General features: G+C 41.2%; 1 protein-coding gene across 2 annotated transcripts; it reads left to right on the top strand.

Moving 5' to 3' along the window:
- The first annotated feature begins 3,391 nt into the window (after nucleotides 1-3,391).
- On the top strand, nucleotides 3,392-15,195 carry LOC125006069 (nuclear factor of activated T-cells, cytoplasmic 2). Of its 2 annotated transcripts, none has more exons than XM_047581782.1 (10): nucleotides 3,392-3,748; nucleotides 4,636-5,623; nucleotides 5,780-5,951; nucleotides 6,421-6,623; nucleotides 7,251-7,423; nucleotides 7,644-7,784; nucleotides 9,752-9,807; nucleotides 10,062-10,194; nucleotides 11,307-11,951; nucleotides 13,433-15,195. In XM_047581782.1, the coding sequence occupies exons 1-10, from the start codon at nucleotides 3,622-3,624 to the stop codon at nucleotides 13,477-13,479; spliced, it is 2,685 nt and encodes an 894-aa protein (XP_047437738.1). In that variant the 5' UTR covers nucleotides 3,392-3,621; the 3' UTR covers nucleotides 13,480-15,195. The 2 variants fall into 2 exon arrangements, with proteins under 2 accessions (XP_047437738.1, XP_047437737.1); XM_047581781.1 differs by having other exon boundaries at nucleotides 5,777-5,951.
- The last annotated feature ends 20 nt before the right edge of the window (nucleotides 15,196-15,215 follow it).

Raw genomic sequence — 15,215 nt, 5'->3', positions numbered from 1 at the left:
CAGCCTGTGTATATATTTTAAACTGGTGAAAGACTCGTAACGTCATAAAGTTGAAGTATTTATGGGGGTCTTGACGAATAGTAAATAAACACGTTAAACCTTAATTGTTCTTCCTAACTGTGTATGTATGGAGAAAAGGTCAAATTTCTTTAGAAAGGCTGAACATTACCACCCCTGTTTCTTACGGATGAGATGAGTTGTTGTTTAATCTCCTAACATGAACCCCTCATTTAGACCAAATGGTTCACGCTAACTAAAAAAGAAAACTAAAAAGCAAAAACATTTTAAATAAATTCAAAGTCCTCAAGCTATATATAAGAGTCAATGTTAATTTGGTTATAAACGCAGTAATTCAGTTAGTAAAACCAAAAACACTTAAAGGTTCACGTGATACAGTATACAGCCACCATTTATCGTCGTGTACAAACATCAAAGTGCTTGATGCACACAGGAAGAGATGTGGCCTGCGTGGCCTACTTTGGTCTCATCTGTCCCCAAAAGTCTTCCTAGTAGTCTTCTGTCTTGTCCATATGATGTTTAAGAAACGGCACATAGTCAGAAGGGTTTTTTATGAAAGCAGTAGCTTTGTCCTCGCCACTCGACCCCTCCTGTGGAGGGTGACAGTCGTCTTAAATCATATTTGTTCACAACCTGTGGCTCTGTTGTTTCCAAACTCTTTAGAGATGGGTTTGCCTGAAGATCAACAACTCTCATTCTGACATAATCAGAAAGTTCCTCTGTGTCTGCCATCATACTCTTCCACAACATGTGTTGTGAAGCTCTCATTACGTCGATCAGAAGCACTTCTAATCAGAGGGACTCTAATTTGGCCTTGTAATTAACTTGTGCACTTACTTTTACTTTCTTTGGCTTATTTTTCCTGAATAAACACATACACAATACTGTTTTTGTTGTACTGTATTTGTTAGTTGGGTTCTCTTTTTCTATACAAACGTGAAAATCCACTGATATTTTCAGTCATTTATATGCAGCACTGTGAGTGTGTTATATCGAAAAGAAAAACAATTTTAAGCTGATTGTCACTGGAAAGATCTGAAGCCATCAAACTGAACAAAAAAAAGCTCTCCGAAGTTCCTTTAATTGGGGAATAGAACTCACCACCACCTGCTCTAGTGCTATAACTGAGCTAAAGGGGCCTGTTCAGACCTTGCATCAAAATCCGACCATGATCCAATCCGGGCTATCCGATCACAGAAAAGACAGGTGTGAACACCCCCAGGACGCACTGCGGTCGCATTTGAGAGATCTAATGAGCGACCACATTTGGAGGTGGTCTGGCTCGCATGTCAACACAATACGTTCTGTGCAATGATGAGATCAGTCTGTGGCATTAGATTTGTGTCCCGGACCATTACTACTAGTCGGCTCATCATGTTGCTTTGCTGTGTCTCTGCCTTTATACTCCAAGTTGTACTTGCAATGAAAACAAATTTTATGCTACACAATTTAAGGCCACGGGTTCCAAGTTTCTTTGCTCACAACTTAAACAAATAAGTTAAATAAATCTGAAGTAAATAAATGAGTTCTTATCTGTATCTAAGGGCTGATGATTATTTTCTTCTCTACTTCTCAGATGGTTTCATTTAAATAACCCAACAATTCTATATATCACAAATACAATGAAGATTGATCATCTCCCCACACATGTAATGACTCATAAAGTTGACAAGTAGATTCACTACAACCAGCTACGCCTGTAAAATGACACTATATGTAAGGATAAATTCTAACAATTTACTACACACAGTGTGTGAGTCAGTATATTAGTGACTTATGAGTGAGTGCTTTGCCAGCTGATAGTCTGAGCACCTCTCTACCTGAGGTCTGTTCTTCACAGATGTTTTTTGTTTTCTCACATCACTTTGATTCATGTAATGTGACGACTCTCACATGATTGTTATGTGACCTAAACACACATGTGACCTCAGGTGACTTTTAACACGTGAGAGGTTAAAATGCTTTCGCTTAACTCCAGTCACGTCTGAGAGGCCACAGCACGAGAACTCCTAAAGGCAAAACACTGTCAAGATGAATTAATCAAGATGATCACAATCTAAAAGTCGCCCGTGTTTTCTGATCTACATTTACTCTGTGACTTAAAACCCCTGAAGAATATAAGCATCGAAAACTATAAAATATTATGGCAAGTACTTGTAGCAACCCTCTGAGGGTGCCACTGCTTCAGTCAGAGATTCATCCAAAGCGAATGTGCATTGGGTGCAAATAGCAAAATTTCTGCATTTAAATTTTGGTTGATTTTAGTCAGCTTTTGAAACCCCTTAACTGGAACCAGAGAGATGACTGTGGCTCTGTTTATATTGTGCTAATAATCAGAATAATGGACTAGTCAGAATGAAAATACCTCATATACTGCAACCACCTCGCATGGAACAGACTGAACATAACAGAACGAGTTTCAATCGGATTGAACTGTACTGTACTGTAAAACTTTGATAATATGTAAAATGGATATAGATATTAGAGCCTAATAACCATTCACACACAAGGAAAAACATGTGAAAAAAAAAATAAAAAAAAAATACATGCGCATACTGTGCATGGTTTCCCCATCTAAACATCGAATGATGTAAGGTAACAGAAACACTGCAGTAGCAAAACATGGTGTTCAAATGACGGACAAAACTACACGTTTGTGGACACGTGGTGCCCTCTTGGTCGTCTTTTTGAATTGAATGAAGTTAGTGTGGTCAACAGAGTTGGGAGAAAACTCTAACTCTTCTTGTTAACTTTCCAGCAGATTTGACTTTCGACTGGGGGCACAGCTACTTTATTCATGTTCAAAAACTTCAAAACAGGGGCTTGAACGAAGCAACGTTTTCATTGCTTCATTCAGAAAATACACGATTGTTTCTAGATTTGAATGAACTGAGCCTTTAAATCAAAAACAGTAGCGGAACTTTCAGTGTAGATGGGAATTATACAATACTGCCCCTTAGTGGCCGAAGGCTGCATGCACTAACTTTAAATTCATTATGTAAAGTGAGGCACAGGTGTGTTACATGCAGACTTTCTCAGACAGGAAGTAGTGGTGCATATCTTGCTCAGTTAAACGTACTAAAGGTCACGCTAACTAAAAAAGAAAACTAAAAAGCAAAAACATTTTAAATAAATTCAAACTCCCCAAGCTATATAAGTACCAATGTTAATTTTTTTTTATAAACGCAGTAATTCAGTTAGTAAAACCAAAAACACTTAAAGGTTCACGTGATACAGTATACAGCCACCATTTATCGTCGTGTACAAACATCAAAGTGCTTGATGCACACAGGAAGAGATGTGGCCTGCGTTTAGAGGTTGCACTCACACACACTCACACACACACACACACACACCTACTGTCTGCTTGTCATCATCAGCAGTGGCAGGAAGCGTCTGACTCCGCTCTGTTCTTTTTTTTCACGCGGTGGGTTTGGATGCTGTTATTTGCGTGGCTGCTAATGTTTTAAGGCGCGTCGTAGGAAACTGTAACTTCGTGATTTTTGTTAAACCGTCTAACCTTTGCGTGCTACTTCATAAAGTTGGTGAGTTTGAAAGTTAATCGTCTATAGAGGAGCAAAACCGACGTATTCAGAGCTGGAGATGTCTTCAGTAGGTTTGGAGCTTGCCGATGGTCTGGGTCAAGACATAAGCCAGGAGGACTTAGACTTTTCCGAACTGTTTCTATACAACACTGCCGGAGAAGACTTTTCTGTGGGCTGTGATAATGGTGCGTATACAAAATAAAAACATAATTTGTTATTATATATTTCCGTCCAGGTAACCTGGATTGCGTCTGCTTTTAGAGTTACATCATACCCTGCGAAGGCGTTTTATTGTTTTATTGAGATGAAAGTTTGTTTCTAAAAATGTTTTGATTTAATGAGTGTTGTGCTGCTATAATCTTCATTTTATTGTATTTAAAAGGCAAATCAGCCTTCCTTTTCTATTTTTTTTTACCCATCTAAAAACAACAAGCATGCTGTCCTTTCACAGTTTAGTGGAGGTAACGTGCTTCAGGCTTTATTGTGGGAAAAGGTCTGTGATATGAAAATCACTGGGTATAAAAAGCCAGTTGATTAGTTTAATAAAACAAGACGAAAACACGATGAAAGAGAAGCGTTAATGTAATTTTAAGAATCTTTAGCCACGTGTGTGTGTGTGTGTGTGTGTGTGTGTGTGTGTGTGTGTGTGTTTTAAAACATGTCAGGAAGGAGCTGCAAGTTGTCTCAGAGCGAGAGTAAAGTATTCAGATATTCAGAAAACTGAAAGTGCCCAAATATAATTCTGAATTTGGTAAACACTGTTTTAAGTACTCTGCACCTGCTACTTGGAGCTCCCTGCAGAAAATGTTAACGTTAAAGGAACTAATCACACTTGGATCCTTGAAAATCCACGTGAAAGACCTTGGAGCAGCTACATTTCGTGCTTGTCTTTGTTTTAATGTAAATTCCGAGTCCCGGTGTATTTTATTTGTGTTGTGTGAGTTGCTGTCTATTCTTAATTAGTCGCAACTTTCCTAGGCTGCTGTCTTGGGCAGGCTTCCCTTGGAAAAGGGGTCTTTGTATCTCAGTGGGATCGTAGGCAAATAAATAAATGAGTGCTTTCTTTCGTCAGTGGCAGGTGACCCAAGCGATCTCCTCCAGAATGGGAGCCAGCCTCCTATGGTGCTGGTCGACCATCATGGTGTGTACATGTCCTCCTCCAACCAGCCAGCTTCCAGTCAGGACACCTCAGCTCACAGCCCCAGTACAGACGACCTGTCAGGGGCTGTGCTCGATTCCCTGGGGCTGACATCAAGACCAGGGAACATCCCTGCTCCCAGCCCCAGGATTGAGATCACTCCATCAGGAGACTCTCTCAGCTCTCAGACCCTGGAGCCGAGCCCTGGCTCCCAAGCACTGGGAGCCTATAGGGAGTGTGTCAGCCCTGCCAGCAGTAATTCCTCCACAGGCTGGCCAGCAGAGTCGTACTCTCCCCTGGCTTCGCCATGCGTTTCCCCTTCTAATGGAGGCAGCTGTGGCGCAGGGTTGACTGCCTTGGACCTCTGCACGGGCCTGCAGGGCATCCAGACGTCTTCTGCCCATTCCTCTCCGGGAGCCTCTCCTCGCAATAGCATCACAGATGAGACCTTTCTCCAGCCACAACAAAGGCACACCTCCTCACCACATCCCCACCAACGTTCCCGGTCCACCTCACCTGTAAAGCGTTCCTACAACCAGACCAACTCCTGTCACGGCAGCATTCCGAATAAGCAGCGCTCACGGAGTCCCAGCCCCAGCCCCATCCCGTCGCCCCATGACCAGCAAGGGTCCTATTACATCTCCCAGTACCAGCCCCAAGCTCAGCCCTCAACCTTGGCCCTGGAGGAGATGATGAGCACCCTCAGCTCCAGTCTACCGATTGCAGTGCCTCCTGCAGTGATGAGAGTAGCGCACGGACAGGCCCAGAGACAGGACTGTGTCTACACAGAGGGGTACCATGGGATGATTGAGCAGGAAAGGATGGGCAGGGCTGCAGCTGAGGCCAAACCTGATACCTTCATGATGACGGCTGTGTGGCCTTCTCCTTATCCAGTTCATCACGGTACACGGCCCACATTTAGGTAACTTCCTTGTCCTTTCTTATTACTTACGGGCAATTAGTGACTCTAATACGACACAATCAAATAAAATATAACTCTGGTAATATGCTACAGGGTTTGCAATTGAGTTACATTTTTCCTTTTCTTATTCCTTTTCCCATTGCATCTTTCCAGCAGTGGTCTCTCCATGACTCCCCTTCCCTCCCTAGAGTGGCCGTTGCCCAGTCAGTCTGGCCAGTATGAGCTATTGATCCAACAGCAGCCCAGGTCTCACCACAGAGCTCACTACGAGACCGAGGGCAGCCGAGGAGCTGTCAAGACGACCAATGGAGGACATCCAGAGATTCAGGTGTGGGGATTTATGTTTAAATACAAGGAAGGAGAAAGAAAGACAGACAGATCCCTCTCAACGTCAAATCTTCACAAAAGAGAAATGGGGGGAGTGACAGTCTGTAAATGTGGGGTGGTATTTCCTGGATAATGTGTTTATGTAAAGCCAACAGCCATGCAAATGAAAAAAAAAAAGATATCACATTACTACTCCCACGGTCATGATAATGAGTCATGCTTTGTTTCAATGTGCTAAAACCCTCTAAAAGTTACAAATAAAGTATATTGACATGCATAAAAATACTGATACATGCTTTATTTGCTGCCCTAGTGAGTTAAATTATAAGCTTTTTCCCCATCGACTTTCCTTTTGTTCAAGCGCTATATGCAAAGCAGTGTTCTTAAAGACCCCTGCACCTGAATGGTCTTTAAAGTTAATTTAATACAATGCAAAGCATGCCTTTAAGCCCCTCCATTTCCCTCACCAGCTCTGTGGCTACCAAGGCCCGTCTCCATTAGTACTGCAGGTCTTCATCGGGACAGCCGACGAGAGGATTCTGAAACCCCACGCCTTCTACCAGGTCCATCGTATCACCGGGAAGACCGTCACAACTCCCAGCATGGAGAGGATGATCAACGGGACTAAAGTGTTGGAGATCCCTCTGGAGCCAAAGAACCACATGAGAGTGGTGTGAGTACACAGAAAAGTCACACATATACAGTACATATCACAAACACTCACAAATATGTGACAACATATCACCACAAGCTTGTTGCCTGTAACCTCATGTTTATTGAGTCATCTGAAAGCAGCAGAGAAATCTGAGTTGTCTGCGCACGGTGTTATCTTTTGATTTTTTCCATTTGTACAAAATGTTAGCTTTTTTAGACTCTTGCCTTGAAGGCTTAAGGGCTTTTTCATCTAGATTACCATTTTTTTTCTCACTTCCAACAAATGCTGTTGTTGCTGACGGAAACCAAAAAAAAAAAAACGTATCACTTCCTGTGCGCCAGAGAGTTTTTTCCAAGAAATAACCATCAGAAGAAACAAACTGAAACCATTTCAAGATTGTAATGTGTGATGAGTCACTGAGAAAAAGCAGCCGAAATGTTGTTTCTTTTTCAATCAAAACACCAGAGACCACTGCTCTGTTTGTGTAAGTATGTCATGGCTGACTAATCATTTGAATCAGACACAGTTTAATATATTTGGACTTCGGTGGTCTTCACAGAGACAAAAACAAGATGACAACACTTCTTACAGAGCACTTTGGCATTGTTTCTTAATCGTTTTAAAACTGGATGTCTTCCTTTACAGGATTGACTGTGTAGGGATCCTGAAACTGAGAAATGCTGACATCGAACTCAGGAATGGTGAAACAGACATTGGAAGAAAAAACACCCGTGTGCGTTTGGTGTTTCGTGTCCATGTTCCTCAACCTGGAGGCCAGTATTTGTCTCTTCAAGTGGCCTCTCATCCTATTGAATGCTGTAAGCCAAATAATCTTTTATACTCATGTCATGAGAAATAGTATTGTAGACCTTGCCGTCTGTATTTTCTTGCTACAGTCTTTCTCGATCAGGCATGGCCATAGCTCAAACCTGGATTTCATGTGTCAAAAGTCTGGGTTGCCAATCGTCCTAAAACCACTAGATTAGTATATTCTTACTCTTGTGTGGTCAATCATGAAGCTGTGTCTTTGTTCACCAGCTCAGCGCTCAGCTCAGGAGCTCCCTGCAGTCGAGAGGCAAGACCTGGACCGGTGCCCTGTACTTGGTGGTCAACAAATGGTCCTAACTGGACAGAATTTCACCTCCGACTCCAAAGTGATATTCTCAGAGAAGACACAAGGTGAGGATTTATTTAAATGAGCATGTAATTAAATGTCCATGAAATGCTATAGCTCTTGAACTGCAGCATCAAGAGGTGCTACAGAAGAGTAGCAACAATACTATTCCTGAAGTTAAATAGTTTGAATAGTTGAATAGTTTTTTATCTGGGGAAAGTGTGAAAATGAATATCAATCTGCAGTCAGTCAGCATATTTTGGCAAGGAGACAAACCAGACTGCATCTGCCCTAAGGTAACAAGATCCACCTACGAGCAACTCTAAAGTTCATGAATATGTCATATCAGTCACTTCTCCCATTCACAAACCTATTCAACTCATAAACCCTTGTGAAAAGACAGATGTGATCTTCAGCATCTCTAGAGCGGTGCTCTCAAATAAAAACGTCCTCTTGCTGGCCTCATGTTGGGGATTATACTACACAGTGTGCTCTCTTTATTATTATCTAACAGCTACTTGCAGTGGCTTTGTAATTACCCTACAAACATGAAAGCGTCAAAATGTTCTTGGTGTATAATCTAAACGAAACGCCACCTACGCCTGTCTTTACCATTTGCTCTTCCCACTGATTATTTAGAGCCGTAAAATGACGATCAAAAAACACAGAGTGTGTAGCCATGATATGCAAATTATGCCCAAAGTGGCCATTCATATGGAATTCAATTTCTTTATGTTGACCTGTGATTGAGACAGTATGGTATTTTGACTCGAAACAATGACGAAAGTAATGACAAAAGTATTAAGCTGTCACTATCCTGCTCGAGTGTGTCCACCTACACATATAGTATTTGTATTTTTGGATTATTTGCCTATCACCCCGGAAACATCAACTTTCAGTGACGCACATATTCCTCCAGCCCCCACTTTTAACGTTGACAAAATGAAACACTAGCTCACCGGCGGTAGCAACTTTTATTTATTTCTAAATGGAATTTTCTCACCTCTTTACTGCTACTTCTGCCCACATAAAATTGTTGGGCTACAGGGTTTAGAGTGCAGGATAGGTATAGTTGACTGCACATTGAGCCTCCCCGTTGCTTGGTGTGGGGTTTTATGCAACAGGATGTGGTTAGACAAACTGATAAAGATTCAGACCCAGAGCAGAGGCTTTGTTTTTTTTCACTGCGTGGGTAGAAAACAGAAACAGCAGGTAAAACATGACATGGGAATGAAGCGCTAAAGCCAGACAAGATAAAATAATTTTCCACTGTTGGTGAGCAAATGTGCTCACATATTGTCATTTAAATGAAGTGCAGATTTCTTACAGTTCAATGCGTTTTTACTTAGTCAAGCAGTAAACGTTTAGATTAGAATCAGTCATAGTATGAGAAGCCACCATAAAATGAGCCTAGACCAGTGTAAACCCAGCAGCAGATGCAACTTTTAAAGATCTAAATATGATAAATAGTACCCCTCCACCCAAGAAATAGCATAGAAGATGAATGCCAAGATAAACTTCAGGTTAACCGTATGGTCATGTGAATTTCTCATCCTTAGATGGAGTCAGACTTGTTAAATTAGGTCAGCATCCTGCTTGCTACAGGTACACATTTCTTTTAAGAGTTGGATAGACTTCCGTCATCCAAGGCATGTATATCTAGAAAGAAATCTAAAATAGTAGCTGAAGTAGTTTAAGTTGTTTTTGACGCCATCGAAGTAGATTCTTAAGTTCCTGTTTCTGATAGTTTAGTTTGGTCTAACATCTGTGCCTTGTTCCTATTTGAAAAAGTTCACATGGGCATGATCTGTTAATGGCCCCAATATAACTGAATATGCCACTTGTATTTTTGAGTCATGAGAATGTCCTCAAAAAAACTCAAACAAGTCCAGCTGCCTTTGTTTTTGCTTTGGTTTTCAATTTGGACAAGAAAGGTGGCAAATGTATTTCCCAAAAGACGTCAAACTAAAGCTATGAACTACTCATGCATTAATACCTACATACTGTAAATACTACATCCATCTGTTTACAGATGGGCAGCAAATCTGGGAGGTGGAGGCTACTGTGGACAGAGACAAAACACAAGCGGTAAGTTAACTTATCTGTACTGACGAATACCATTGCCAATATCATTGTGCCCATGATGTATCTGTTGACTTTCAGACACCCACATGTACACAAATGACTGCCTCGACATCGTCAAATGAGACCTTATTCAGAGAATTACATTTCTGAACAATACTGGTTTTAATCTGAAATACACAGATTTGGGGCAGCCGACACTTTTCCATTGCAACATGAGGGTGTGGTTGAATCATGACCTGCTTTTCTGTCGTTGCTAGAACATGCTGTTTGTTGAGGTCCCTCCATATCGAGACAGGAACATTTGCCAGCCGGCCAAAGTCAACTTCTACGTCATCAACGGGAAGACGAAACGCAGTCAGCCACAGCACTTCATCTACACTCCTGTGATAGGTATCTATCTCACCTCAGCTCCGTCATTACACATCTGAAAGACGACTGACAATAGCTTTCAACCTAGGATCGACAGGGAAATTCAGGGCTGTGAGTTCTCACCTACCTAAAGTAAAGCTCAGATAAAAGTGGTTGGGTTTGTTTTAGTTCTCTTGAAGAAATTTCACCGCTCATCCCTTGTTTGAGCTTTGTTGTAGATATAACATAACCTCAATCACTGAGAATCTTCATACGGTTGTCACCTCTAATGCTGAAAGACATGATGCAAACAACTTAGCACTTTATCTGGACTTTTATCTCATTCATATGAAGACAGAAACCAACACAACTCAGAGTACACACAACACCAAAACACTGTAATTAGATTAAACGTGACTACTCTAAAATTTCAACCTCTAGCTATCTCAATACAGTTACCACCTACACATGTCTCACATTGCACTGAGAGTTGTTGTGAGCTGCAAACTGCGGCCACAACACAACTAGCGTATGGGGGGCAAACTTTACTGCTATTTGTCACTCAATTGTTGTTTTCAACGCCTACATGTAATAACCACAGCAGAAATGCTGACACGGTCTAAAAACAGTTTAGAGAGAGCACATCTATTTCAGTCTGTGTTTAGGGTATAAATGTCTTTATATTGAGCATAAGTCAGTGTTTTATCATGCAATGTATTGAGTAGAATTTTCCACAATTCCTTTCTTAATTTGTCCACACTGAAATTAAAATCAGATGGATTTCTGTGTAATTCAGAACATCTGTTACAAGAGCTGTTAAAAACATTGTTGATGCTCTGACTTTTCCAGAAGGTCCAAATTTTAAATGTATTCAGTGAAATAACTTTTCATTTTTGGTTTCATGTTCCCAACATTTTTGCTATAGCGACTTAAGTGTTAAGTGAAAGTTGTTTATAAAGTCAATAGATGATGTCACTACTACTTCCCAAACTACTGACATTTGCATCAGGTAAATATTTAGCAAACGTTAGCATGCTAACAAATTTACCTGAGATGGCGACCTGCCACCGTGATGCCAAAAAATCTGCAGTGTCTCAATATAGCACAGACCAGTATTTAAACGGTGTCAGATAATCTTTGTTCTTCTTTTTCAGCCATTAAAGCAGAACCACTGGATGACTATCACTTGAATTCCTACAACTACTCAGATAATCAGTCTATGCCTGGCATGTCGATGAAGTCCCTCTACCATCATCTGGAGCAAGACAAACACCTTCCAGTCTTGAATGTTTCCTCAGCGCTGTATCTAGCCACGGTCGACCCCCGAGCCCACGTGTTAACCCCTGATCCTCTGGACGACCAACGAGTGTATTACCAGTCCAGAACTGGCACTCTTATCAACAGCCCTATGCTGTACCACACTGGAAACCAGCGTTACCCCAACTGCAGTACCGCGCTCCTCGGTGCCTCCCCAATGGCTTCCCATCAGGTCTCCGCTCCCAGTCAGTGTGCCAGAACCCCCGTGGCCATGCTGGGTGAAGATCCTCAGGGTGGTGGCTCACTGGAAGCTTGTTTCGTGTCAAGGAATCAGGGTTTTGTGCAAACAGCAGTGCAAGTGGGGAAGTCACCACCTTCAAGATACACTCATGGTCAAGCACCTGGGAGAGGTGGAAGTCATATGGAGCCAGAAGGGCAGTACCTGACCCAGATGAGCTCTGCTAGAGGTAACCATGAGGAACGGGCCCCGGAGAGGGTGACAGTCAAACAAGAAAACCTCAGCTACGCCTACCTGGAGGATGGTGAGTATTATTTTTACACCGTCACCGTCAGTATTCTTCAGACATGGCGTGGGACTCATTTTGAATATCTGAATCAGCCTCCTCAGCTGTGTCTGACGATTTTCATAAAACATAAACATAACATTTTGTCTATTAAGCAGTTTTTTTTTGTTGTTTTTTTTTTAAATGTGCGCCGTCACTAACCAAAAAAACAAGAAGACAGAGCGTGCTATTATGAAGCGCATTCAAGCTGTACCTATGATGTGAAATGCTGAAGCTAAGGAGGATGGGTGTTTGTGGTCCAGTTTGCAAGTGCATACACGCAAACCTGCAACTGTAGGTTTGCAAATCCTACGTTGTGGTTTTCTGTCGGGTCTTTCTATCCACTTTCCTGTCTGTTTCGGTCTCACTCTCACTCACTCTCTCTCACGAAGCACACAGACTTGCTGAGACGTCATGAGCATGCCTAGTCTCCTTTGAGATAAGTCTGTTACAACGTGCTTATAGTTTCTGATGTGTTTGAGGATAACGAAGGAAGCAACACCAACATGAAGTGAGAAAATGTGTGATTTACTATGATCTTGTTTGCTGCGGGAAGTTTCTATTTACACCTATGTGATGGAAGGCAGAAGCAGGAAGTGTACTGTATAGGCAAATACATGCAGACACACCCGAGTTAAAAAAAAGAGAGAGAGAGAGAGACAGAGCAAAGTCCTTTGTTCTGTCCTCTGATATAGACAAACCACTGTGCCACTAGCGCTTTTATTTCTTTGTTACTGCCTCTGAAGATTATATTTAATATTCTTTAATATTCTGTCTGTCACACAAACATAACAGCTCATGCTTATTTGTTAGGAGGGAGGGAGATCCTTCATCATTCAAGAAACCTCTCCAGATAAACGTGTGCTCAGTAAAAGAGCAATACCACATCTAGTGGACACTTTCATAACTGCAGCACTTCAGCCATGCAGACACTGCAAGTCGCTGGGCAGATTTGTGTTTGAAATGAATACATTTCAGGGGGGTCCCGGTGACTGAGGTCTTTAAGGCGCTAACCACAAACCTCAGTGTCCTTGGTGAAACCCCTTTGTTTATTTCCCCTACCTCCCCTCTCACTTCCTGTCATTCCTCCAACACTGACAGTCTTTAAATAAAAAGGCACACATAACAATGTGACTTTGGTGACTCCTGCTGGTAATATTAAATAAATGATGAATAAATAAATAATCCATGGCTCAAAATAAATCAAGAAACCTGTGGATAGATGAGACGAAACAACAGCACTCCTATTAAATTGTTATTATTATTTCTGTTTTACATAAATAGACTTAAAACAACAACATCTGTAAATGTTAAACTAACACAAAAAAACATAACTTATATAACTAAACATAACACATATTCCTTTAAAATGACATTTAAGACCAGCATCTCACCCTTCTTTATATACAGGCTTTTTATAAACATTAAAGTTGCTTGTCTCTGTGTTCAATGTTTTTCAGTGAATGACATCATCAGAAGAGATCTGAAAAACCACAATGGAGAGTGATCTCGTGGCTCCGCAGCCTCCCTGATGCCCGTCAGTCAGTGTAATTTGCGGATGTCACGAGTAATGAAATTGGACTGACTTTGAGTAAGCTTGTACTTGTGAGAACTGGTGGCAGGTATTTATGGCAAACAATGGAAAGTGATAAATTACAGGCTTATATTGAAAATGCACTGCCAGGCAAAAAAAAAATGTCGCCACCAAAAAAAAAAAAAGTCACACACTCTAATATTTCCTTGCAGCACCTTTAACTTTGGTTAGAGCACATGCTGTTTCAATAAGCTTCTGCAATGATTTGTTTCCATCTAGTGTTGCATTCATTTTTCACCAAGGTCTTGTACTGATGCTGGGAGAGTCTCACCACTGAGCAAAGCCTTCTCCATCACATCCCAAAGTGACGGGATGTGATGGTCAATCCATGTGTGAGAATGATGTCTCATGTTCCCTGAACCGCTCTTTTAATTGGAGCCTGATGAATCCTGACATGAAGTATGTCCGTGCCATCAGGGAAGAAAAAATCCATTGATGGAACAACCTGGTCATTCAGTATATTCAGGTAGTCAGCTGACCCAATTCTTTAGTCATAATGTTGCTGAACTAGCTGTAGCAACCCCATATCATAGCACTGCCCCCACAGGCTGGTACAGTAGACACTAGGCGTGATGGGTCCATCACTTCATCTGCCTCTCTTCTTACCCTGATGTCCTATAACTCTGGAACAGGGTAAATCTCATCAGACCACATGTTCCATAGTCCGATTAGTGGTTTCTTAAGGTTACAGAGACTTTCAGTCCCAGTCCCTTGAGTTAATGAGGAAATGTTCTTTCCTTCACTATTAGACATAAACCTGAGTTCTACTGTTGCTTTTCTTTGATTTGATTTCTCCAAACGTTTCAGTGATCACCAATCAATCAGGATTTTTTTTCCCTTACTACACATCTTCCTTGAACACAATGGTTCCCCATATTCTTTTTAATTTAAGTAGTTTCTCCTTCAGTCTCCCTCCATGTTTTCTCTGGTTGATGCATGCCAGTGATTTGACCTTTTCTCAAACAGACTAACATATTTTCCACAACCACGAGATGTGTCTTTGAACATGGGTGTTTAAGAAATGAGAAGCTACTCATTGCGTCAGATGGGGTTAAAATTTGTTATATTGCATGGAGACAAAATTGAGTTACATCAGCCTATAGCCCTATGTGTCCTGAGTCTATAGAAGTGTAGGACTTCACTGTGCACAGAAAAATTAGATCACAGTGAGTAAAAATGTGGCAGATACCAAAAACGGCCAAAAACGGCTTGGGATCCAGAGGGTTAAATAACTAAACTAAATAGCCAGCTGAAAAATAATCACCCATACAGTAATTATCCAACAGGAGGCTTGTATTGGCTCAGTTAAATCTAGGTGGCGACTTTTTTTGACCAGGCAGTGTAATTCAAGATTATGTCATGTTTCTGTAGAACTAGGACAGAACTAGGACCAGTTCACTAACATTTTACATCAAAGACTAGGTCAGCCCTGTGTTAGCCTTCGATATTGCCATATATTCTAGCCTTAGCAACGATAGCAGATAGAACATGCACCATGGCTTATATAATGTGTATCTACTGTCCCTTTTTTTTTAAGTGTTTTGCTTTTCTCTGTTCATATAATTGTACAATCTCCATTTGTAAGCATATAGAAAATATTTTATATTAAATAAACTCAGTTTATATAAATCCATGTGGTTGAGCGTGAT

Source organism: Mugil cephalus, chromosome 4 (assembly GCF_022458985.1).
Source record: "Mugil cephalus isolate CIBA_MC_2020 chromosome 4, CIBA_Mcephalus_1.1, whole genome shotgun sequence".
Taxonomy (NCBI): domain Eukaryota; kingdom Metazoa; phylum Chordata; class Actinopteri; order Mugiliformes; family Mugilidae; genus Mugil; species Mugil cephalus.
Note: the sequence above shows the minus strand (reverse complement) of the source record. Positions and strands in the feature narration are given on the sequence as shown.

Coding starts and splice junctions, on each gene's coding strand:
- LOC125006069 (XM_047581781.1), top strand. CDS start 3,622: ATGTCTTCAGTAGGTTTGGAGCTTGCCGATGGTCTGGGTCAAGACATA. Junction 3,749..4,635: donor TTCTGTGGGCTGTGATAATG/GTGCGTATACAA, acceptor TTCTTTCGTCAG/TGGCAGGTGACCCAAGCGAT. Junction 7,785..9,751: donor ATTCTCAGAGAAGACACAAG/GTGAGGATTTAT, acceptor ATCTGTTTACAG/ATGGGCAGCAAATCTGGGAG.